This window comes from Molothrus aeneus, chromosome 13, assembly GCF_037042795.1.
Source record: "Molothrus aeneus isolate 106 chromosome 13, BPBGC_Maene_1.0, whole genome shotgun sequence".
NCBI classification, from domain to species: Eukaryota; Metazoa; Chordata; class Aves; order Passeriformes; family Icteridae; genus Molothrus; species Molothrus aeneus.
In genome coordinates this window covers 20,145,879-20,169,797 of record NC_089658.1, presented here as the reverse complement: position 1 = coordinate 20,169,797, position 23,919 = coordinate 20,145,879, and the positions used below count along the sequence as shown (strand labels likewise).

Below are 23,919 nucleotides of genomic sequence, written 5' to 3'. Positions count from 1 at the left end.
CAGGCTGCCCCAGTGAGAGCCTTTTCCTCCAGCCCAGAGCAGCTGGGGGGCAAGGAGGGGGTGCCTCTTCCTCTGCCCAGGACCCCGCTCTGGTCCTCAGCCCCTCACAACCCCCTGTTCCCACACAGACCACACAGCTTACACGGGTTTACAAAGCACATTGGTTGAAGGGAACTGAACTCAGTGAAAAGATAAAACCAACCACGCGGCACATCTGAAAAAAATAAATTACTTTCAAAATACCATCATTTGCTGGGGCTGGGCTGGGTTTGCCTCCCCCTGCTCCACCGCTGGCTGCAGCTCCAGGCCCGGAGCTGTGGGCGCTGACTGCGCCCTGAGCTTCTATGAAAATACTCTGTTCTGCATCCCACGGCCTGGCACAGGGCTGAGAGCCCCGGGGTGAGTGGGAAATGCAAACCCACCTCCTCATGCGGGCAGGGGCTTCTGCCCGTCAGGGGAACCCCTGTGCAGAGAGGGGGGACCCAGGAGGTAGAATAATTAGTGATGCTCATCATCTTGCTCCACAGCAGCCCCTTCCATCCTTACTCTTTCAGTGATCTGCTGGGTCATGCCTCCCCTGCCTGCAGCTTCAAGTCACCAGGTGCAGGGTGCAGGCAGAGGCAGGGGGGCAGCAGCAGAGCCAAGGCAGGTCCAGCAGAGTCTTCTGGACATCCCTGTATTCCTCAAGCCCAGTGGAAGCCATCCCTCCAGCTCTGGGGGGCCTGGCTGGGTGCCGCAGTCCCTCTTAACCCCACCAAGCCCCCACAGCCCCGCCAGCCTGGGCTACAACATGTTGTAGTAGGCCATCTCCTTCATGGCCTGCTCGGCCAGCGTGTGCTCGTCTGGGGGGTTGCCCACAGCCCCGTAGCTGTAAGAGTTCTCCTCCTCGAAGTCATCCATCTCCTGCTGGCCATCCAGCTCGGTGTGATCAGCCCCAGCCAGCTCCATCATGGCATCTAGGAGTCAGCACAGGGACACGCGGTGAGGGACCTGCGGGGAGGGCTGGGGCCAGCAGCTCCCCGCTCCCCGGGCCTGGAGCCCAAAACTCCCCGGGAGCCACAGCCCTGCTGGATCTTGGGAGAGAAGACGTGAACCTGCCTCAGGCAGCACGGCCCAGCCCCGCTCCAGGGCAGTCACGGTGACCAGCCCGCGCTGGTGACCCACCTTGGCTGTCCAGGCTGATGTCCATCACCCCGTGCTTGACCTTCATGTGCCGGCTGAGGTTGCCCTTCAGGTTGAACTTGCTGGAGCAGTAGGGGCACTTGAAAGGCTTGCTGCCAGCGTGCAGGTGCATGTGCCCCAGCAGGTTGTACATGCGGTTGAAGGACTTGCCGCAGACCTGCCGGCAGCGAGCCCACGGTCACCCGAGCTGGCCAGGGCTCTGCAGCACAGAGCCCTGGGGCTCCACAAGAGTAACGGGGCTGCTGCCCTCCTGCAGCCCCTCCTGGCTCCTGCCCAGAACAATGGGGCTCCCTCCCTCCTCCCGCTCTGTGTGGGGATGCAGTGTTGGTGCTGCTGGGAGCTCCAGAGCATCCAACACTGGTCAGAGAGAGGCACTGGTTGTCATTCAGCAGCAGCAACGCTCCCATCACAGCTTGGAGCAGATATTCCATGCCCAAGTGAGCAGGGGAGGCATCACAAAGCTGCTTCCATGCCCGAAGGCTCAGCCTGGCCAGACTGCTGTGGGCACAGCACAGCAGGACCTGAGCTCTCACACCCCAGCTCCACCAGCCCCAGCCCCACCGGTACCTTGCACTTGAAGGGCTTCACAGGCGAGTGCACGATCATGTGGGTCTTGAGCGTCTGCTTCTGCACGAAGGTCTTGAAGCAGATGTGGCACTGGTAGGGCCGGACGCTGGTGTGGATCAGCATGTGCCGCTTCATGTTGGCCTGCAGGGTGAACTCCCGCCCGCACACCTCGCACTTGAACTCCTTCACGCCCTGCCGGGGGGAGAGCTCGGGCAGACCCCTGGCACCGGGGCACACGAGGGGTGCCAGGAGTGGAGAAGGGACCCCATGGGCAAGGGATGGGCTCCTTGTGCTGAGCACAGCACGGGGTGTATCTGAGAGCCCAGCCTGGCCTGAGCCCAGCGATGTGCAGGGGCTGTGGATGGGGGCTGGACAGGCTCTGTAGGTGCAGCTGAGTGCCAGCTCTGCTCTGGGGCTCAGCCCAATTGCTGCCCATTAATGAGCCCAAGGAAAAGGGCAAGCACCCACACACAGCCTGCCCAGAGGGGCTGTGACAGCTCCAGGTTACCCTGCAGCAGGTCTGAAACTCCCTCCCTGAGGAAGGGAACCCCCAGAAGGGCAGGGGCTGGGTCCCAGGGACCCCCTCACTGCATGTGAGAGACCCCAGCTAATGCCAGCCACAGGTGCTACTGCCCACCTGCACCACCCACCACCCCCCAAGACTGGGGCTGCTGGGACACTCCCCTCCACCAGCACCCACATGCAGAGCTGGCACATCTCCTCTGGGGGGCACGATGAGGGCAGCACCCCAGAGGAGCCTGAGCCCCTACCTTGTGCGTGAGCGAGTGCTGCTTGAGGTGGTGGATCTGGCTGAACTCCATGCCACACTCGGTGCAGACAAAGGGCCGCACGTTCTGGTGCTTCAGCATGTGGTTCTGCAGCTGGCTGCGGTAGTGGAAGGACTTGCTGCACTCCAGGCACTGGTAGAGCGTGGGGCCCTGGTGCGTGGCCAGGTGCCGCTTCAGCTGGGTGAGCGTGGAGAAGTCCAGGCCGCACTCCACGCACACGTGGCAGCGCCCGCTCTCGTGCTTCACCTCGTGCGCCTTCAGCTCGCTGGGGTAGGCGAAGCCGCGGCCGCAGAAGCGGCAGCTGTAGGGCTTGATGTCGGTGTGCAGCAGCATGTGCCGCTTCAGGTGGCTGGTCTGCGTGAAGGCTTTGCTGCACACCCCGCACTTGTGGGGCCGCGTGCCCTGGTGGGTCAGCAGGTGGGTCTGCAGGTGGCTGGGCTGCTTGAACAGCTTGTTGCAGTGCGGGCAGGAGTGGGGCTTGATGCCGTTGTGGCCCAGGATGTGGGTCACCAGGTTGTACTTGGAGGTGTAGGACTTCTCGCACATGCGGCACTGCCAGCGCTTCTGGCGGTCGCCCGCCTCCACCAGGTAGGAGTCATCGATCTGCACGTTGATGTCCAGCCGGTCCAGCTGCGCCTTCCTGCTGTGCTCGCTGGTGCCGCCGGCCGCCTCCAGCTCCCCCGGCTCCTGCCAGACACAGCCCTGCTCGCTCTTCACCTGCTCGGGGGACGCCGGCGCAGGGGCCTCGGCCTCCCCGGGGGACGGGGCCCCCGCCTCGAAGGTGCCCGCGGTTTGCGGGGCCCCCCCGGTGCCGCCGGCCAGGTCGCTGCCCCTGCGCCGGCGCTCGCCGCCCTCCAGCTCCCGGTGCCGGCGCTCGCCGCCCTCCAGCTCCCGGTGCCGGCGCAGGTGCCGCAGCCGCCGGGGCTTCCTGCTGAAGGTGCCCAGGTCGATCATCTTCACGGCCCCACTCTGCACTGCCGGCTCCTGGCTGGGCTCTGGGGGCTGCGGCGCGTGGCCGTGCTGCCCCTCGCCCTCCTCGTCCCCGGGCACCGACGCGCTGTACGGCGGCTCAGCCTCCACCTCTGCCTTCTCGTTCTTGACCTTGGGCATCAGCCTCACAGGCGGCCTCTTCCTCCTCCGGGCATGCTTCTCCAGGGAGGAGTCTGCTTCCAGGGCGTCCTCGTCCTGCCCATCCCCAGGCGCCTGCTCCTCACCCTCAGGCTCCCCCGGCTCCATGGTGGCATTGTCCAGCTGCTCCCTGGCCAGCCCCGGGAAGAAGCCAGTGGGGGTGACGGTGGCGCCGAGCAGCTCATTGTCGGACACCAGGCCCAGGACGGCAGCCTGCGCCAGGGACAGCACCACCACGGCGTCCGTCTGCGTCCCGCACTCGCTGAACCGATCCATCTCTCGCCGCCGGCCTACGCTGTCATGGCTGAGAGGGAGAGACACAGCCCTGAGCCCCTGGCACCCACCAGCACAGACACCGTGCCACAGGGGCTCAGCCAGCCCTCACTGCCCTCCCCAGGGAACCCCAGCCCCACAGAGGTGATGCCAGCCGGGTCCCCAGCACCACCCAGCCCAGGATGTGGGGACACAGCGGCCCCAGGGGTTCCCACTGTAGGGTTGGGGCGAGGAGGGAAGCTGGGATCCGTGCCCAGTGTCAGCCTCTCCGGATGGGCTGTTAGTTTGGCTGCTCACATGCCCTCAGGCCCCTAGAGTGACTCCAGGGAACCCAGCAGTTTGGGAACTGGTCACAGCTGAGTGTGGCTCTGAGCCCCGGCAGAAGCAGCAACAGCACAGGGAGCACGAGGGACGGGACGGTGCCCAGACCCACCAGAGCCAGCCCCACAGCCTGGCAGCGGGGCTGGCACAGGCAGGGCTGTGCTGGCTCAGCCCTGGAGGCTGGCATGCTCACCCTGGGGCTCCCAGTGCCCCCACAGCACCCTCCCCAGCGGGGACAGCCAGGAGTTGCCGCTTCCTCCTGCTGAAGGAGTGTTCTTCTAAACACAATTATTCCTGCAGCTACAACAAAGAAATCTTGCGGGGGAGGTAAAACAGGGATAAATTCTGAGCCAGATCCTGTCACAGTCCCAGGAGAACCCCAGAGCATGAGGAGATCGTGGGATGCACCTCCACTTTGGAGAAGGGAAGCCCCACAGTGCAGGGCAGCATCCCTGCAGCCAGGTCGACCAGAGGGACACTGAGTATGGCCGGGGACATTGGCCTCCAGGTGCTGCAGGCAGCTCCTGCTCCTGCCCACCCCAGAAGTGTCCCCTCATGCCACTGCCCTGTGCCCCCAAACACCAGGCACAGCACGTGGCAGGGATGGAGAAAGGGATGGGATGGGGAAGGTCCAAACCAGTGTGAGAAGAGACAGAGAAGGGGAGCAACACCAACCACAGGGGCCTGGCTGCCCGCAGACATCTGGGGTACCGGGTCCCTCCTCAGCTCCCTCCCATCTGCTGGGCCACCGGGGGCTGGCACTGAGCACAGCACTGGGGGCTCCTGGCCCCGGGTCAGGGGGAGCCGGGGAGGGGACCCTGCCCAGGCTGGAGCTGCCGGGGGAAGGTCTCAGCCAGGGACCCCGTGTGCCCGGGCACCCCTTCCTTCCCCTGCGGGCACGGACACAGCGGAGGGGAGGGGCAGCGGCACGGGGACATGGAGAGGAAGAGGATGGGGGTGGGAGGAGGAGAAGAAGGAAGGGGATGAGGGGAGGACGAGTGCGGAGGCAGCGAAACAAAGCACGGAGTGGGGGAGGGCGGCGGCGGGAAGAGGAGGAGGGCTGGGAGGAAGAAGAGCGATCAGTCAGGGAGGCGGCAGCTGGCGGGCACGGAGCAGCCCCGGGGCGGCACCCCGCCAGCTGCGACCCCCTTCCCCTCGCAGGCAGAGGGGACCCGGCAGAGGGGACACGGGACACGGCAGAGGGGACACGGCAGAGGGGACACGGCTGCTGTCCCCACGAGCCCAGCAGGGCAGAGGGGTCAGTGGCCCCCCAGCCCGGCGCTGGGTCTCTGCCCCCCAAAACGAGCCCCACGAGACGAGAACAACGCACCCACATCTTCCCCAGAGCAGTACCAAAGAACCTTACAGCCACCCCAAACCAGAGGCTTTTAGGGGAAAGTAAGCGTGGATTCCTGCTCTGGGCACCGGGAAGGGGCCGAGCTGCCCTCTCAGCAGGAAAGGCGAAGCCTGCGCTGCACAAACCTCTCCGCACTTGTGTCCATCGCGCCCTGGAGCCCGGCACACGCTGCAGGAGGCTCGCCCGGAGCCGCAGCTGCACAAACAGCACCGGGGAGCAGGAACAGGGCAGGCACCGCTGCACTTCCCGCTCTCACTTCCCTGTCCGCGCCCCGGGACTCGCCACGGCAGCTGGAAACACCATTTCACCATTTCACCATTTCCCAACGCTCCGGCCCTGAGGGGGGGTCACGTATTCCGGCTGCCCCGGGACACCGCCCGCAGAGCGCTGCCAGCCCCGCTGCACCTGGGCACAGCCCCGGGCCCATCACCGAGCAGCACCGTGCCCGGGGCCCCGCAGGGGCTCCAGTCCGCAGCAGGGACACCGGCGGGGACACCGGCGGGGACAGCGGCTCCTCCTGCTCCTCCTGCCCGGTGCCTGCACCCGCAGCGGGTCACCCGCGCTCAGAGCCCCTCCGTGCTGCTGCTGGGAACCAAACCCTCCTCCAGCCTCAGTGACCCGCAGCTCTCCAGGGCAGCCCTCCGGGCCAGGCTCGGCTCCCCCGGGCTCATTGCCCTCCCTGCCACCCTTGCCCAGCTCACAGCCCACTCACCCACCTCCCCCTCGGTGCACCTGGGCCAGCACTGGTGCCTGCTGGCTCTCATCTCTGGGGTTGTGAAATTTGGGGTTCTTTCTTCATTTCTCCTCCCACTACAAGGTTTAGTTTTGGTGCAACCTCTCCTCCCGTGTTTCCCAACACATCTGGGAAGATCCAGGCTCTGCCCTGGCACATCCTGCAGACCCTGCCCTTCCTTGCACTGGCTGCCCCTCAGAGCCTCCACCAGCTCCTCACTCACCACCTGCTCACTCACAGTAGGTTTTTTCCATGGCTTTCACTTCTTGGTGCTATTTTACTTCTTTTTTCCTGTCTTGCTCCATGATTAGCTCCCCAAATACTCACTTCTTTCTCTCCGGGTCCCTGTGGCAGCAGCATCTGCACTCCAGGCCCTCCACTCCCAGCACATTCCTTGCTGGATTCAGATTTTCCAGCCACCAGGCTAAGTGCTGTGGACATGTTTCCCTTCCCTTTGCTGTTTTACCTCCCTCAGTTTCACCCACCTGCCCAAGCCTTGTGCCACCCCACCCGGCCCCTCGGCCAGCACCACCACTCTAGAGATAAGAGCCTGGTAAATCCTCAGCTGGGCAGCATGGAAACATTTCATCTGGTCCACAGGAGCCTCACCTTGGCACCCACAGGTTTGCCTGTAACACCTGAGACCTGAAAGGGTCTGAGCTAAAGGAGCACTCACAGCTCCAGAGCCACCCAAGCCACGGCCCCAGGAGCAGCTCTGGGAGCGAGCACAGCCCCAGCTGCCCCACAGCCTCCAGGAAAGAGTTAGTGACCAATTAGTGACCAATTAGTGACCCTTGCTTGCCACCTGGCTCCACTCCCAGCTCCCCTCACCAGCCCAGGGGCAGCAGCATTCACCAACCATTTCTGCAGGGAAGGGAGGCCCAGAACCCAAACCCAAAGGGTTTAGGGACTGATTTACATCTGAGCTCTCCCCCAGCAGGTGTGAGGAGCCCACCCTGCTGCCAGGGCTCTGTCCCACCCAGCCTGGCAGGGGCAGGGCAGTGCCAGTGCCCAGTGCCAGTGCTGGCACCTGCAGCAGTTTGTGTCACCCGACCCCTGCACAGCTTCCCAGGTCGCCTGACAAGCCCGGTGCCATGGGACAGAGGACATTTAGGACTTGCTCATGGCTAGCCCCTTGCAGGACCCCACTGCAGGGCCCCATTGCAGGGCCCCATTGCAGGACCCCACTGCAGGGCCCATTGCAGGGCCCCATTGCAGGGCTCTCTGCAGGACCCCCATTGCAGGCCCCCATTGCAGGACCCCACTGCAGGGCCCCCATTGCAGGGCCCCATTGCAGGGCTCCCATTGCAGGACCCCACTGCAGGGCCCATTGCAGGGCTCTCTGCAGGACCCCCATTGCAGGACCCCCATTGCAGGGCTCTCTGCAGGACCCCCATTGCAAGGCCCCATTGCAGGGCTCCCATTGCAGGACCCCCATTGCAGGGCTCCCATTGCAGGACCCCCATTGCAAGGCCCCATTGCAGGGCCCCATTGCAGGGCCCCCATTGCAGGGCTCCCATTGCAGGGCTCTCTGCAGGACCCCCATTGCAGGGCCCCCATTGCAGGGCTCTCTGCAGGACCCCCATTGCAGGGCCCCATTGCAGGGCCCCCATTGCAGGGCCCCCATTGCAGGGCTCTCTGCAGGACCCCCATTTCAGGACCCCCATTGCAGGGCCCCCATTGCAGGGCTCCCATTGCAGGGCTCTCTGCAGGACCCCCATTGCAGGGCCCCATTGCAGGGCTCCCATTGCAGGACCCCCATTGCAGGGCTCTCTGCAGGACCCCCATTGCAGGGCCCCATTGCAGGGCTCCCATTGCAGGGCTCTCTGCAGGACCCCCATTGCAGGGCCCCATTGCAGGGCCCCATTGCAGGGCCCCATTGCAGGGCTCCCATTGCAGGACCCCCATTGCAGGGCTCTCTGCAGGACCCCCATTGCAGGGCCCCATTGCAGGGCCCCATTGCAGGACCCCCATTGCAGGGCTCCCATTGCAGGACCCCCATTGCAGGACCCCCATTGCAGGGCTCTCTGCAGGACCCCCATTTCAGGACCCCCATTGCAGGGCCCCATTGCAGGGCTCCCATTGCAGGGCTCCCATTGCAGGACCCCCATTGCAGGGCCCCATTGCAGGGCCCCCATTGCAGGACCCCATTGCAGGGCTCTCTGCAGGACCCCCATTGCAAGGCCCCATTGCAGGGCTCCCATTGCAGGACCCCCATTGCAGGGCTCCCCTTGCAGGACCCCACTGCAGGGCTCTCTGCAGGACCCTCCTGCAGCCCCTCTGCTCCCAGTGCCTGGGAGGTTCCCTGGGCACAGATGTGGTTGGTGGTGCCAACCTTGGAGGAAAAGCTCCCAAGGCACAGGATCGAGCCCCAGGACAAAGTGAGACCCTGGGCATTCAGGGTTCTCACTGCGGAAGGGGGGAGTAAAACTGTTCAAGACTTTTTACCAGAAAATGGTTGATAATGGATCTGATATTTGTGAGAAAACCTTTGATTTTATTTTCCTTTCTTTCTCAAAAGCAGCCTTCATTTAAATTTAATAAAGGGGAAAACAGGCTTTCATCTTGCCTGCAGATTTCACATAAAGCTGCTCAACCCCCCACAATTCCAAAAAGAAAAATGTTGTTTTCCTGAAAATCACAACTAAAATTATTCTTAAACCTGACCCAGCATGTCTGTCCTGCCCCAGCCCAGGGATTTGGGGGTCACCTTGGCTGCACTGCTGGCCCTGGCTCTGTGTTGCTGGTGTGTGCCAGGGGCTGACCCACAGAGTGGCTCCACACACCATGGCAGAACTGAAACTGGAACTTCTTGCCCCAGAACTGACCCTGATACAGAGGAACTGCTGTAAAAATGAGCCAAAGCTCTAAGAAACGGGCAGGAGCCACAGAAAACAAATACCTGTTTAAATTCAGTCAGCGCCTTCACACCAGATACTGACAAACTGCATTTTTAAGGGAAAACTTTTGTTTTAAGGAAAACTTCTCCAGAAAAAAGAAACCTCCACTGTCAGTGGCTCAGAGAGCCACAGTCTCCAGCCAGTGACACCACAGTGTCCCTGAAGCGCTTCTGGGTGCAGGAAGAGCAGTCTCTGGGGGCTTTGGCTTCACAAAACAAAGGACACAGCCTGGGGTTTGCAGAGGGATGCTGGAAATGTTTTCAGTAAACATTCCACGGAACCGGGATATTCTCACTCTGATCACCGTGTCCATCCGTCAGAGGTGAATATTTGCACCTTTGAAAATGGATGGTGGTTGGCAAACTCTGACTGGGAGGGAAAAGGGAATGGTTTCAAATAACCAGAGGTCCCCAGTGCTGCAGAACAAAAGTGCGATGAGCACAGAGCTGCCTGGTTCCTCCATTTTCCGCCCAGGGAGCTGGGATCCAGCCCTGGCACTGGAGTGAGCGGGTCAGGCTAAGGACAGCAGCAGGGGCTGCAGCTGCTCACTGCAGGGGGACAGAGCTGCCATCCCAAATGCTCTTCCCAGCACACAGGCACCTGTGCTCAGCTGGGACACCCCACTCCTGCTTCCTGTTCTGCTGGAAATCCCCCTTTTCCTCCTTCTGACACCGGGGCTTTATCCCTCTGCCCCTCCATCCCTCTGCCCCTCCATCCCTCTACCCCTCCATCCCTCTGTTTCTCCATCCCTCTGCCCCTCCATCCCTCTGCTCCTCCATCCCTCTGCTCCTCCATCCCTCTGCCCCTCCATCCCTCTGTTCCTCCATCCCTCTGCCCCTCCATCCCTCTGCTCCTCCATCCCTCTGCTCCTCCATCCCTCTGCCCCTCCATCCCTCTGTTCCTCCATCCCTCTGTTCCTCCATCCCTCTGTTCCTCCATCCCTCTGCCCCTCCATCCCTCTGTTCCTCCATCCCTCTGCCCCTCCATCCCTCTGCCCCTCCATCCCTCTGCTCCTCCATCCCTCTGCTCCTCCATCCCTCTGCCCCTCCATCCCTCTGCTCCTCCATCCCTCTGCCCCTCCATCCCTCTGCCCCTCCATCCCTCTGCTCCTCCATCCCTCTGCTCCTCCATCCCTCTGCCCCTCCATCCCTCTGCCCCTCCATCCCTCTGTTCCTCCATCCCTCTGCCCCTCCATCCCTCTGTTCCTCCATCCCTCTGCTCCTCCATCCCTCTGTTCCTCCATCCCTCTGTTCCTCCATCCCTCTGCCCCTCCATCCCTCTGCCCCTCCATCCCTCTGTTCCTCCATCCCTCTGCCCCTCCATCCCTCTGTTCCTCCATCCCTCTGCTCCTCCATCCCTCTGCTCCTCCATCCCTCTGCCCCTCCATCCCTCTATTCCTCCATCCCTCTGCTCCTCCATCCCTCTGTTCCTCCATCCCTCTGTTCCTCCATCCCTCTGCCCCTCCATCCCTCTGCCCCTCCATCCCTCTGTTCCTCCATCCCTCTGCCCCTCCATCCCTCTGTTCCTCCATCCCTCTGCTCCTCCATCCCTCTGCCCCTCCATCCCTCTGTTCCTCCATCCCTCTGCCCCTCCATCCCTCTGTTCCTCCATCCCTCTGCTCCTCCATCCCTCTGTTCCTCCATCCCTCTGTTCCTCCATCCCTCTGCCCCTCCATCCCTCTGCCCCTCCATCCCTCTGTTCCTCCATCCCTCTGCCCCTCCATCCCTCTGTTCCTCCATCCCTCTGCTCCTCCAACCCTCAGCTGCTCCATCCCTCGCTCCCCACCCCCCGTATCCTCTGCTCCTCCATCCCTCCAGTTGCTCCCTCATTCTTCCCGTTTCCCTGGCAACGCCCATCTCGCGCCGAGATCTGTCCCCTCTCTCCCTCTTATCTTTCTCCTCTCTCTTTCATCTCTCTCCTAATCTCCCTCTCCATTCTGAACCTCTGTCCTTTGCTTCCTTTCTCTCTCTCTCCCATTTCATCTCCTCCAATGCCTTCTCTATCTCAGGGTTACAATTATTTGAATCTCACTTTAAAGGAATGATCTGTTTAATTAACCACAGGCCCTGGCCCCGCTCTGCCCTCCCGAAGCCCACACCCCAAAGGTGGCCAAGGACAGTGGGGTGACAGTGCCCTGCCACCCTCCTGCAGCCCCTGACAGCCCTGACCTGCAGCCCCTCTGGGCCAGTCTGGACTTTTCCCAGAAAAGATTGGACAGGCGATCCCCGAGGTCCCTACAGATGTGGGAATCCCTGACTCCATGATCCTAACACAGCCAGCACGGAAATCAGCAGATCACCCTCAGATTCTGTGTTATGGCAAAACAAGGGGAGACCACAATCCATGTGGGAAAGGTGCTTCCTGAAAGCCAGAGTCCTGACTGCATCCATTGGGGCAGGGGGTAAGGGAAAGAGGGGAGGAAGGCAGGCTGCTCCGGGCTCTGGGGGCGGTGAAGGGGCAGGGAAGGAGCCTGGCTCTGACTCGGGGTCCCTTCCATGGCACCCCTGTGCCGTGGCACAGCCAGGTCCCTTCCATGGCACCCCTGTGCCGTGGCACAGCCAGGTCCCTTCCATGGCACCCCTGTGCCGTGGCACAGCCAGGTCCCTTCCATGGCACCCCTGAGTGCCAGGCCCCTTCCATGGCACCCCTGAGTTGTGGCACAGCCAGGTCCCTTCCATGGCACCCCTGTGCCGTGGCACAGCCAGGTCCCTTCCATGGCACCCCTGTGCTGTGGCACAGCCAGGCCCCTTCCATGGCACCCCTGAGTTGTGGCACAGCCAGGAGGCCACTGGAGCAGGCCGGTGGCCACCAGCACTATCCCTGCTCTGGGAAGTCCCTTTGGGGACTTTGTATGGGCTGAGCCAGAGCAAATGCCGGAGCCACTGTTCTGCTCTAGCCAGGGATGGTCTGTGAGCACTCAAAGGTGCACCAAAACCTCACCAAAACCTCACCAAAGTTGCATCAACAGCGCACCAAAGCCCCATAAAGCTGCACCGATGGTTCACGCCCAGAGTGGTGCCCAGGCAGGCAGCATTTGGGAAGGGGATTCTTCTGGGCCCCACCTGCCTTCCCAAGCTGCTGCTGTGCCACAGGGCTCAACACCTCCTCCCTATATTTGCAGAGCTCCAGGCCTGCTCTTCCAGCCCTTCTGCCCTCCCAGAGCATGGCACCAGGGCAGCAGGGGACAGCAGGGACAGCGAGCCGAGCTCTGGTGGCACCAGTGATGGGCCCAGCCTCACCTGCTGGGTGAGGGCTTTCCTCAGAGCCACGGGACCCCCGAGGCCCTGGGCAGGCGTGTGAGACCCCTCCTGTCACTCCTCTGGGGAGCCTGGCACCTTGTGTCCCTCTGCTCTGAGTGCAGGGACTGGGCATGACCGAGGGGCACCTGCACGGCTGGCCCCTGCACAGCTGGCCCCTGCACAGCTGGCACATGCCACATGTCCTCACAGGCTCCCTGCATGAGCCCCCCACTCCCCTTTGAACAAACCCTCCCTCCATTCCCCCTGCACGCAGGTATGTGCTGCAGCAGAGAGCTCCAGGACCCGCCTTTAGGGATCATGGCTACCTCATCCCTACAAATGAGCCCAGAGGCAGCAAGAGCCTTCAGATCAGGTAAGTGGTGTGGGGAGAGCTGAGGAGAGGGGCTGCTGCTGCCTGGACCCCCTCTGGCAGCACCCCAGGCAAGGCAGCAGGGAGCCCAAAGCCCCGGAGCTGCAGGGGCTTGGGACCAGCAGTAAATGAGTTCTCCAGGAGCAGGGAGGGCCCCCAGCCCTGCTGCTGTCCCAGCCTGCCTTCAAAGGCTCCACACACAACCCTAGCTCTGCCTTGGAAAACATTTTTTGCTTTTAAATGAAATAAACAGGGAAAGAAAAGACTTTCAAGTTCCTCCTTGCTGTAACGGCTTCTCCCCGGCACAGTCCCTTTCCTCTCCGAAAATAGCCGAGCTATTCAAAAGAGATGCGAGAAGAAAAAAAGGAACTGAATAGAGGAAAAGGGAAAGAAAAAAATGGAGCCCCAAGGGGGTGGAGAAAAACAGAATGAAAAGACAGCAAAAGTAAAGAAAAGGGATGAAAAATAAAGGAGGGGGAAGAGAGAGACAGACAGAGGAGCTTTGAAAAGAAAGAATGCTGCCAGCCTGAATACAGGGAGCAGGAAAAAAGGGCCCTGAAAAGAAAGAGCCGGCTGGAATGACCTCTCATTCAGGGCTGTGCCAATCACCGCCGCGATGGAAATCCTTTCTTCTTCCCTGCATTCTCTCTCTTTCCAGCGGGGGCAGAGGGAAGAGGAAGAAAGGGGAGCTAATTCTCAGCATAGCAGAAAATAAATCTGCTCTTTGCGGAGCCCCTGAAAGGCGCCGAGGCACTGACAAACCCGCTCCCAGCACTCACACACGCAGATGGGGACAGCAGGAAAGGGACTCAGCAACGGGACTGCCTTCACCACCTCGCTGTTTGCTCCTCTGGACAATGAAGGAGCAAACATCCCAGGCAAACCAACCTGCAGGAACAAGTGTGAATTCAGGCCAGCCCCCAGAACCTTGCAGGGAAAGATCAGGGCTGGCTGTGGCAGAGGCAAACCCAGGGCCTGATGCCGTGCTGGGCCCTGCGGGGAGCAGAGGGCAAAGCGTGGGTGCAGCCCCTTTTGCCCTGCAAATCCCTGCCAGCACCCAGCCTTGCCTGGAAAGACCCAACAGGGCTTCTGCCCGCGTCTGTGAGTCCCAGCACTGCCCCTGTTCCTTTGGCATCCTCTGCAGTGGCAGGGGTTAACAGAGCCTCGGGTGTGCAGATGGACCAAAGTGTCCAAACAGCCCAAAATGAACCAAGGTGCAGGGGGAGAGCAGGGCTGGGATGTGGGACAAAGGGAGCTGACACCCAGAGGGACGAAAACACTGGAGATGGAGCCCACCAGGACAGCAGGTCCTGTGGGGCAGAGACAACAGGTGATGCCATCTGACCCCAAAGCAGCCCGGGCTGAGCCCATGCGGCATCACTCCTGCTGGACACAGCTCCTGCTCAGCATCCCCAGGCCTGGGGTTAATCATAAACTGCTGGGACTTTGGGGCAGAGCCATAAACGTGGCCAGAGCTCTGAGGAGGCAACACACAGGCAGGAGGAGCTCAGGCATCCTGGTGTGTGCAGCCCAGCTGGCTGTAAAAGAGGAAAACCCAAAATGGTACAAACGTCTGTCACCCCAAAGGGAACAAAGGGATGTGAAAGAGCTGCTCTGGTGCAGGGGAAGATCCCCACAGTGGGAAGGGTCTCACTTGACGGTGTTACTTTCCAGAGCATCACTGCCCTTATGCTTGGGAACAATTTCAGTCCAGTTTTGGTATTTCCATGAGTGGAGCCCGTCCATTCTGCGGGACAGCGGCTCCTGGGCCTGTCCCTGTGTCCCCAGGCTCTGTCCTGTGCCGGGCTGCGAGGACACAGAAATGGAAACACGGGGCTGGCCCAGATCCTGGCACCAGGGGTGTCCAGCCAGAGCTGGGGGCAGTGAGGAAGGTGAACAGCACCTTCATCGATAGCAACATCTGTGCTGACAGGCTCAGTGTCCCAGGAGCAGCCCTGAGCCCTGCACAGGGCAGATGCTGCCCCTCAGAGCCCAGCCCCAGCACACAGGAGCCTCGGCAGGGCCCAGCACAGCACAAGCAGCTCCCCACTGCTCTCCTGCAGCTCATCCAGGCAGGAGGAGAGGGCTCCTGCAGGGCTGGGGCTGCCAGGGAGGCTGTGCCCCCACAGCCGGGCATTGCTGAGCTCTGCCACCCTCCCTGTGCCCGCTGTCCCTGCACTGGGCTGGCTGATGAGTTAATCACAGCTGAGGGGCGCTAATTTGAGCACGATAATTAATACTCAACCGGGTAATCCTCCACGCGTGTGTCTGCTGGAGGCTGTGCTGGGAAGGCGAGGGGCTGCAGGGCAGGGACACTCCATGCTGTGTCTGTGCCCCCAGCTCCTGACTCTGAGCCTGTTCTGCCTTGGAGAAACTGCCCCCGTGTGCCACAGCCGCCGGGACAGCCCCGAGCACAGCACCAGCAACCCTGGTGTGCCTCAGTGCCGGGGAAGGTCCCCGTGAGCGAGGCACAGCTGAACCTGCAAGGGGGGCTCAGGAGTCACCTGCGGCACAAGGAAGCAGCTGTGGAGCTCAGCCCACACGGCCCAGACCCGCACAGGGCGAGTGCCACCTCCCACAGAGCCCGGGGGAACACAGAGGAGGTAACCAGAGCTTCCCACCAGGGCAGGAGGAGGGACGGGAGGAGCTGGGGAGCACCGAACCCCCTGACACCCCGGGCAGGCTCCGGACCGGCCACTGGGAGTGCCCCACTCCCACTGCCCAGCAGCACGGCTCTCTGACTGTCCCCATCACGGGAACAAACCCAGCTGCACAGCTGCCAACACCACTTCTACTTTCAGATCCCCAAGGTGGGAAATGTTTCGGATCCTTTTCTGCACAGCTGAGCAGGTCAGGGACGAGTGTTTGGGAGGCTGGGTTGGACAGATGGAGCAGGAGGCACCGGACAAAGGTCCCTGCTGGTGGCAGTTCATGAATTCCCAGCCCAGGGCTGACCCAAGCCGGGTGTGGAGGACACACATCCCCTATGGCCCAGAGCCAGCTGTGCCTGCTGCCCCCACAGCACCGTGTCTGCATGGCCAGCACCTCTGAGATCCACAGAGCAGAGCACTCGGCTGCTGGCCACAGGGCCAGGGTGAAATGCAATTCCTGCTTAGTGCCCGTGTGCTTTTGCGTGTCATCATGCTGTGAAAGCTCCTGCAGGGCTGCTGACTGCGGGCACAGGCCAGGATTTTACACAAAAATACACATATTTATCTTTTGCAAAGGAGTTGGAAGAACGGGGTCTGGCACTGCTGTCCAGAGTGGCTGCACAGGGCACAGGGACAGAACCTGACACCCCTGGGAGCAGTGCCCGCAGCTCGGGGCTGTCCTGTTCCTGCAGACAGAGCCAATGCTGGGTGAGCCTGGCTGGGGGCACTGGGGGCACTGGGATGGGTCACCTGCCTGGCATGCAGGGCTCGGACAGGGCTGGCTGGGTGATGCAGGGAGATGCAGTGGGCAAATCCTGCTCCTGAGCGGGAGGGTGGGGATATCTGCACCATTTGCTCATCCTAATTAATATTTCCCCAGGTCTCAGTGAGGCTGGGCTGTCTCTGCCTTGGTTCTGGCTCACCCTGGGGTCGGTACCACTTGCTCTCCCCATTCTCATCCCAATCTACATAGCCCTTCTTTCTCACGGCCAGAAAGTCCATAAACACACACTGCACTCAGCTGTTGAAATAATTTCCTTCTATGTGTGCCTGGTTGATAATCGCAAAGCCAAAGCAGACACTGGAGCCCGCACGGGCCTGGGCGAGCTCTCGGCAGGCGATGCCCAGCCGGGCTCTGCGGGGGCACGCAGGGTGGCCAGGGCAGGTGGGACGGATGGAGGGACCCAGCAGAGACTCAGAGAGTGCCGGGGCACACCCGCCCAGCTCTGCCCACGGCTCTGCCTCTGGGAGAGCAGAGGGCACTCCTGGCCCCAGCTCAGAGCTCCTCTGAGGGCCGTGAGCTCCCAGTGAGCTGGTGTCCCCTCAGCCACGGGCACACGAGAGCCCAGGGCTAAAGAACCCTCTGAGATCAGAGTCCAACCTCTCCCCAGCACTGCCGAGGCCACCACCAAAACCTGTCCCCGGGTGCCACATCCACACAGCACCTGAATGCTTCTAGGGCCGGTGGCTTTGTGCACAGCAAGCACAGAATGGCCACAGCAAGGACAAACTGCTGGCTCTGCAGCAAAGCCCAGGGCAGAGCAGCAGGGCAGGGCAGTCTGTGCCTGGCAAGGGCGACGCTCAGCTGGCTCAATAAACTAACAAAGAATTGACTGCCATGGAGCAGGGAGGTGCTTGGGTTGGGAGTTTAACATGCCCACATTTTGGGTGGCAGAGGGGTCAGGATTCAGAGTAGAAAGTCCTTTGTGAGGAAGGAGACCTCACAATCCCTGTGGACTGACTGGGAAGGGAAGCAGCTCCCTGGAACATCCATCCTAACCACACAAACAATTCTTCCCAACAGCAGCCACCAGCCAGGCTGGTCCAGGGCATCCCCAATCCACCCAGCCAGTCCAGGGTGTCCCTGATCTGCCTGGTCATGTGCAGCATCTCTTGGGGAGGTTGGGATGAGCAGGCCAGGCTGCCCTGAGGTTTCTGTGATCTCAAAGGTCCTGTCAAACCAAAATGGTTCCATGGTTCCAAGGAGAAGCTCTCCCTTCAGAGCAGCCCATCCTGGGTTGGACAAAGGCAAACCTCCCACCTCTGCTCTCCAGCTTGCTCATGGGTTCCAGTCCTGAGCTCAGGGGAACTGGAAACCGCCCAGTCCCCAGGTTAACCCCCAAGGCAAGGCTGGTGCTGCGGGACATGGGGAGGGCCCTGGGATGGTGGGTGTGGGAACAGACCAGAGGTGAGAGGAAGGAAAAGCAGCCAGGAGCTCACCAGGATTAAAACTTGAAAGCAAAAGAAGGGGAGAGACAGAGCTGGTTAAACCAGGATAACATGGTGAGAGGGACAGGGTGCCAGGAGAGAGGCAGAGAGGGGAGAATGCCTGACACCACAGAGAATGGGCATGAGACAATGCTGCTGCTGAGAAACAGGAAAGATAAATTTAGAGGCAGTGGTGAGCACTCTTCCTCTGGAAGCTCTGCCCGTCCTTCCTCCCCCTGTTCTCCTTGTCTAGGTCACCCCCAGCACGGGCAGGACGTGGGCTCCAGCCTGGAGTGGCTCTGAGCGCTGGGGGCCAGTCCCAGCTGTGCCCAGGGAGGGACCCGGGCCCTGCTGGGGGGCTCAGGGACAGAGAGGGCTCTGTGCAGGCACGAGCAGCCCCTCAGCAGCCCCTCACTGTCCCACCCTGCTCCCACCCCGGGCTGCTGGCAGCTGCCGCCCACAGGCCCCAGGAAATTCCTGTTCCACAGCTCCACGTCAGGGCCGTGCACTGCCCGGGCACAAGGCAGCTCCCCACGGAGGAGAAGTGGAAGTAAAACAATGAGCAGGGCTCTGTGCTGCTTCCTCCTCCTCCCTGCCCGCTCTGCCTGCACTGCCCAGCACGGCCCTGCCTGTGCCAATGCCTGCAGAGGAGACGCCTGCAGGGTGACCCAGGGCTCCTTCCAGTGCCTAAAGGGGCTCCAAGAGAGCCAGAGAGGCACTGGGGACAGGGACCTGCAGTGCCAGGAAGGATGGCATCAGACCGACAGAGGGCAGGGAACTGTCACAGGCTGCCCAGAGAAGCTGTGGCTGCCCCATCCCTGTTGGTTCAGTTGGATCTGGTGATGAATCTCCAGGGCCACAGGATGTACCCTGTCCCACCACCCTCCCTGCTCCCACAGCCACAGTGTTCCCAGCGCCCCATTGTGCCTGGGTTACCCCTGGAGCCCACCTGGAGGAGATTCACCTGAACTTTCTGCAAGTTTGCCTTTGCTCTGCACAGCAGAGCACCCAGACACTGGTCACTTTAACTAAAACCTGTGACACTTTGCAGGGAACATTGTCCAAACACTCTGAGGACCAGGAGGTGACAGCACAGGACACTGCAGGGCCGCCCACAGGTGCTGGCATATTGTTGCTGTTAATTTGCACCAGAAATACCTGACTGTCGCTCTAACAACAGATGGACAGCTGCAAGGAAAGGCCAGGAAAAGTCCAAACATGCTTCTCTCCTTCCATTTAAAGTTTGGGAAAGAAAGTTCATCATCGCTTGCTCCCTTTGGGGGAGAGGCCTCTGTTGAAGCTGCAGCCAGGCGAGCAGAGCAGCCTCCCTGTGTGCACACACAGACCCCCAAATACACAAACACAGACCTTCCTCCACAGCCCGGCAGGAGCAGCTCCTTCCCCTCTGACACGCACATTTCCCTGTGCTCGGGCAGGACCTGGGGCTGAGGGAAAGCCATGCTGGGCACGGGCTGTGCCAGGTCTTCTCCCACACCAACCCCACTGCGACCCACAGCCGGGGGAGGGAGGAGGAGGGGAGGGGGTGCAGGGGGCTGAGGGGAAAATGTGGGACAGAGGAACAAAGGGAGAACACCGACCACAGTCTCTGTCCCCAAGGCCAAGCCCTTTGGGAAGGGCATGACTCACCCTGAGGACTCTAGCCACAGGCAGCACACAGGATGGGCCTGGGCACTGCTGGCACTGCTGGCACTGCTGGCACATCCCGGCCATCCTGCAGGATTCCTCCAGCCCCACCACCCCCCCTCCGTGGCACACGTGCCCTGAGCAGGCACCTGGGGCACTCCAGGAGCTGGCACCTGAGCCCAGACAGGGGCACTCTGTGAGCCAGGGCCATGATGGGGCTTGGGAAACCAAATGTGGGAGCGGGTGGCAGAAGGCCACCAGCCCAGCAGGAAGCCCCCTTGGCACAAGGCTGCCCCTCATCCCCGCACTGGCTCTGGCCTGGCAGCCCCCAGGGACATGCCCAGAGACTGGGCTGAGCTGGAGCTGACTCCTCCACCAGGAATAACTGAAATAAAGGAGGGCAGGCTGCCTCTCTCTCATGGGCTGTGCTGCTGGCATGTTCCTGGTGGTACAAACTCACTGCTTTGGAGATTCCTCAGTATTCCCAGCCAGAGAGCAAAGCCAGACACTGCCTTTCCTCCTCCCTCTCCACACCGTGATTCCCAACCTAGCTGATAAATTAAAATGGCCCAGTAAAACTGCCCAAAACAAACACTTTCTCGGGGATTAAACCAAGCCCAAAATGCCAACATGATGAGCCGTGACCTGCACCACCAGAGAAGCTCCACTCCCGCTGCTGCAGGGACCCGTGTGTGACACTGTGAGGCACCCCCAGGTTTGGGGCTGTCCTGGGGTGCAGCAGAGCTCCTGTTTCCCCTTTTGGAGGGACCCACAGAGAGGGCACTGATGCAGAGCTGCTCGAGGAGAGGAGCTGGGCCCAGGCGAGGGGATGTGCCTGTTCAGAGAGCTCCTGCAGTGAGGACATTGTCACCAGGGTGGCAGCAGGGCACGGGCACACCCAGCCAGCACTGCCCCAGCTGCTGCTCCCCACGGCCAGCCAGGGCCTGCCCACCCTGGGACCATGCCTGCAGCCTGCCTCCAGCCCAGGATGTGTTTGTTTAACCCTGTGGCCAGCCTCAGCACCCACAGCACCCAGCTGTGCCCTGTGGGAGCCACTTGGATCCACAGCTCGGGGGGGACAGCTCAAACCTGGGCTAGAGGAGTGACCAAGGCAAGCCTGGGAGCAGCGTGTGGGGAACAGAGTGAGGTACAGGACACAGGAGCAGGGTGTGGGACACAGGAGCAGGGTGTGGGACACAGGAGCAGGGTGTGGGGAACAGAGAGTGGCATGGGACAGACACAGGGCCATGGTGTGGGGCAGGAGCAGGGTGTGGGGAACAGAGTGAGGTACAGGACACAGGAGCAGGGTGTGGGGAACAGAGAGTGGCACAGGACGCAGGGCTGTGATATGGGGCAGGAGCAGGGTGTGGGATGTGGGAGGGAGGCTGATGGCGCTGCAGGCTTTGGACCTGGGGTGGGGTCAGGCTCCACTCCAGTGCAGGTCAGGCTCTGGGCTGCCTCTATTCGTCCTGGTCACCCTTCTCTTCCTACACAGCTGCTCACAAGAAAAATCCTAATGCTCAACTAATTAATTCATTCTAACTAATTTATCCATCACACCCTGTTATGGCCAGAGCTCCGGAGGGCTTTCACACAGCTCCCCTCGGCCCCTTGTTTGGGCACAGAACTCAAAGGCCCCCCAGTCCCCACGGAGCCCCCCCGGAGCACCGGGAGGTCCCACACGGGGCCATCCCGGGGTGTTCCGGGGCTGAAGGTGGAGCGGAACCCGCCCGGTGCGGGACGAGCCCAGAGTCTCCCCGCACTCCCCGCAGCACTTTGCCGCCGCGAACGGGGGGGCCGCACCCGGGACCCCTCCCGCTGGCCGCTCGCAAACACCGGGAAACTCGGGGAAGGGAACTCGGGGCAGGGCCGGGCAGCGGAGCCGCGGTGCGGGGCCCGCCCGAGCATCCCTCCCCGCCGCGGGTCCCTCCCGGTGCTCCCCCCGCCCGCAACAGGTCACGGCCCCCGCCCCGCGCCCTCCCGCAACTTTCCCGGCCGAGAAAGTTTGAGCGCGGCCACGGGAAAGTTCCGGGGGGGTTCCCGGAGGGGCGGCCCCGGGCGCGGACCGGGACCCCCCGTCCGCGCCGCTCCTCCCGGTGCCTCCCGCCGCCATCGCTCCCGTCTCGGCGGCGCGGGGCACGAGGGCGGCGACATCGCGGTGTCCCCGCTGCTGGGCCCCCCCGGGAAGCGGGGGCGCGGGGTGGGCTCTAGGGGCGCGGGGGGGTCCGGTGAGGACTCACCGGCGGCTCCGCGGGGCGGCGGCGGCGGCTCCGGGCCCGGCGCTGGGTGCGCAGGAAGGAAGAAGGAGGGAATGAGGCAGGGCTGACGTGAAGGGATGCAAAGCAGCTCCTCCTAACTCGCCCGCCCTTCATCTTCCTCCCCCTCCTCAACTTGCCCGAGCACGGCGAACCGCCCCCCCCGCTGCAGCAGCACCGTCCACCGGAGCCGGGGCCGCCCTCGGTACCGGCCTGGGGGGGTCGGAGGTGGGGGGACTGAGGGTGGGAGCGGTCCCTGTGCCCACGCTGCCCCTGCATTGTGTCCCCTCCCGCAGCACAGGGCTCATTCTCTACCTCACCCCTCATTTCGGGGCGCTGTGACCGCACGGAATGATGCCGAGGAGGGGATGACCTTCTCAGGAGACCCAGATCCAGCTGGGCGTCGCTCTCCTCCGCCATAGCGGTGGGAAAGGTCATGTGCACCCCAAAAAGCTTGTAGGAATTGATGGCAAGAACTCCTCTCTCCCCCAAAATGGGATGAGAGGAATTAGGGATGTTAGAGGAATTGGAGGGGTTGGGGGGGATGCTGTTCACCCGACACAAAGAGGCGGATGGAAAGGCCACGGGGGGGTGGCAGGAGGTGGCCAGAGGAGGGAGCGAGAAGGGATGTGGTGTGGGAAGGGGAGCAGGTGATCCAGAAGTTGGAGGGTTTGGGAAAGGGGGTGCTCTTGGCTGCCCCAAGAAGGCAGAGGGAGAGGCTGAGCTACGTGGCTGTGGGGATGGGGTGGCAGGAGGCCGCTGGCCCCCAAAGGGAGGGATGAGAGTGAGATGTGGCACGGGAAGGAGAGTGGGTGGCAACAGCCAAGGATCTGCCGGCTGCAGGCTTGGCTCCCATCGTGAGGAGGATGAGGAGGAGGAGGAAGAGGAGGAGGTGGAGGAGGAAGAAGAAGAGGAGGGTCTCCTCCCCACAGCAGGAGCGTGCGGAGGCAGCCGTGATTCGGCTGGTGTGTCGGGAGATTCTCATCTCCATGGAAGCAGGTGGCGCCGGCCGGACTAATCGCAGTGGAGTTAGTCTCCACACGCAGCCTTTTGTCTGGGCTCACTTCTGCTTTCCTGGTTTGTTTTTTTTTTTTTTTGTGTGTGTGTTCGTGGTGAAAACTGAGCTCCCTGCCCTGTCCCCGCTGCCCCTGCCGGTGCTCACATCCCCCCGCCTGTCTGGGGCCGCCCAGCATCCCGTCACGTCCTGCTGCTGCCCAGCCCGGGGCCGCCCGGTGTCACCGGCCCCCAAATGCCGCTTCCCTCCCCGCATGCCCGGCTGGCCTCGCCCCGCACGTGGCCCGCAGACGGCTCTGCCCGCACAGGGATTTGCCGAGAGTGACGGGGCGCAGGAGGCTCGCTGCTCTGCATCCCGGGGTGCCCGGCCAGGGGCTGTGCCTGGAGCTGCGCCCGGCGGGGCACGGGGACGGGCACGGAGCGGGGCACGGAGCGCGGCACAGAGCAGGGCACGGAACGGGGCACCGAGAGCAGCACCGGCAGGACTCGGGTGGGACGCGGGGCGGGGAACAAAGCGGGGCACGGAGCGGGACGCGGGGCGGGGAACAGGGCGGGACGCAGAGCCGGGCACGGAGCGGGATGCGCCGTGTGACCCAGACCGGGAGCGGGACCCGGAGCGGGCCCGGGCCAGCCCCGGCACCGCCGGCTGTCACGGAGCCGCTGCCCGTCCGCTTCCGCCAATCAGGACGCGGATTCAGAAGGATGCGGCCATCTTAGCCAACCAGAACGCGGATTCAGACGGATGCGGCCATCGCAGCCAATCAGAACGCGGATTCAGGCCGCTGCCGCCTCAGCCAATCGAAAGGGGGAGGCCCGAGGCCGCAGCCGCCCCAGCCAATCAGGACGCGCGTTGTGCCGCCGCCGGTCCCGCCGTTCCTCCCGTTTCCCTCCCCGTTCCTCCCCGCCCCGCGCGGCGTGCACTGACCCTTCTCTCCCTGCCCTCCATGTCCCCCGCCGTGCCTGCCGGTCCCGAGGAGCCGTGTCCGTTCCCTCTGGGGAAGGGCCCGCGGCTAGCGCCCGGTGCCCCGCGGGACTGCTCCGCCCTGTTCTCACAGTCCCCAGCGCAGGGCGTTACTGCGGGCCCTGGCCGGTGTGTGCCCGCGCTGGGGGAGGCGGGACCGGGCAGCGGCCGGTGAGCTCTGCCCTCGCCGGTGCCCTTCGGGCAGACAGACTCGCTGGCTCTTTAAAAGTAGGCGTGGCCTAGCACATAGCCCCGCCCCTGCCCGCGGCACCGGTCGCGGCGGGGCTGGCGCGCCCCCTGGCGGCGCGCGCGGGGAGCAGCGGTCCCG

General features: G+C 62.6%; 1 protein-coding gene across 2 annotated transcripts; it reads right to left on the bottom strand.

Annotated features, from left to right (window-relative positions):
- Positions 1–142: 142 nt before the first annotated feature.
- Positions 143–23,778, bottom strand: ZNF710 (zinc finger protein 710). 2 transcript variants are annotated; one of them, XM_066559118.1, is made up of 5 exons: positions 23,556–23,778; positions 2,520–3,969; positions 1,750–1,941; positions 1,165–1,339; positions 143–956 (listed from the first exon to the last, which is right to left on the bottom strand). In XM_066559118.1, exons 2-5 carry the CDS (start codon positions 3,939–3,941, stop codon positions 784–786), a joined length of 1,962 nt encoding a protein of 653 aa, XP_066415215.1. In that variant the 5' UTR covers positions 3,942–3,969; positions 23,556–23,778; the 3' UTR covers positions 143–783. The 2 variants fall into 2 exon arrangements, with proteins under 2 accessions (XP_066415215.1, XP_066415214.1); XM_066559117.1 differs by lacking the exon at positions 23,556–23,778 and adding an exon at positions 21,602–21,673.
- Between the last annotated feature and the right edge of the window lie 141 nt (positions 23,779–23,919).

Coding starts and splice junctions, on each gene's coding strand:
- ZNF710 (XM_066559118.1), bottom strand. CDS start 3,941: ATGGATCGGTTCAGCGAGTGCGGGACGCAGACGGACGCCGTGGTGGTG. Junction 1,942..2,519: donor AGCACTCGCTCACGCACAAG/GTAGGGGCTCAG, acceptor TCCCCCCGGCAG/GGCGTGAAGGAGTTCAAGTG. Junction 957..1,164: donor CATCAGCCTGGACAGCCAAG/GTGGGTCACCAG, acceptor GCTGACTCCTAG/ATGCCATGATGGAGCTGGCT.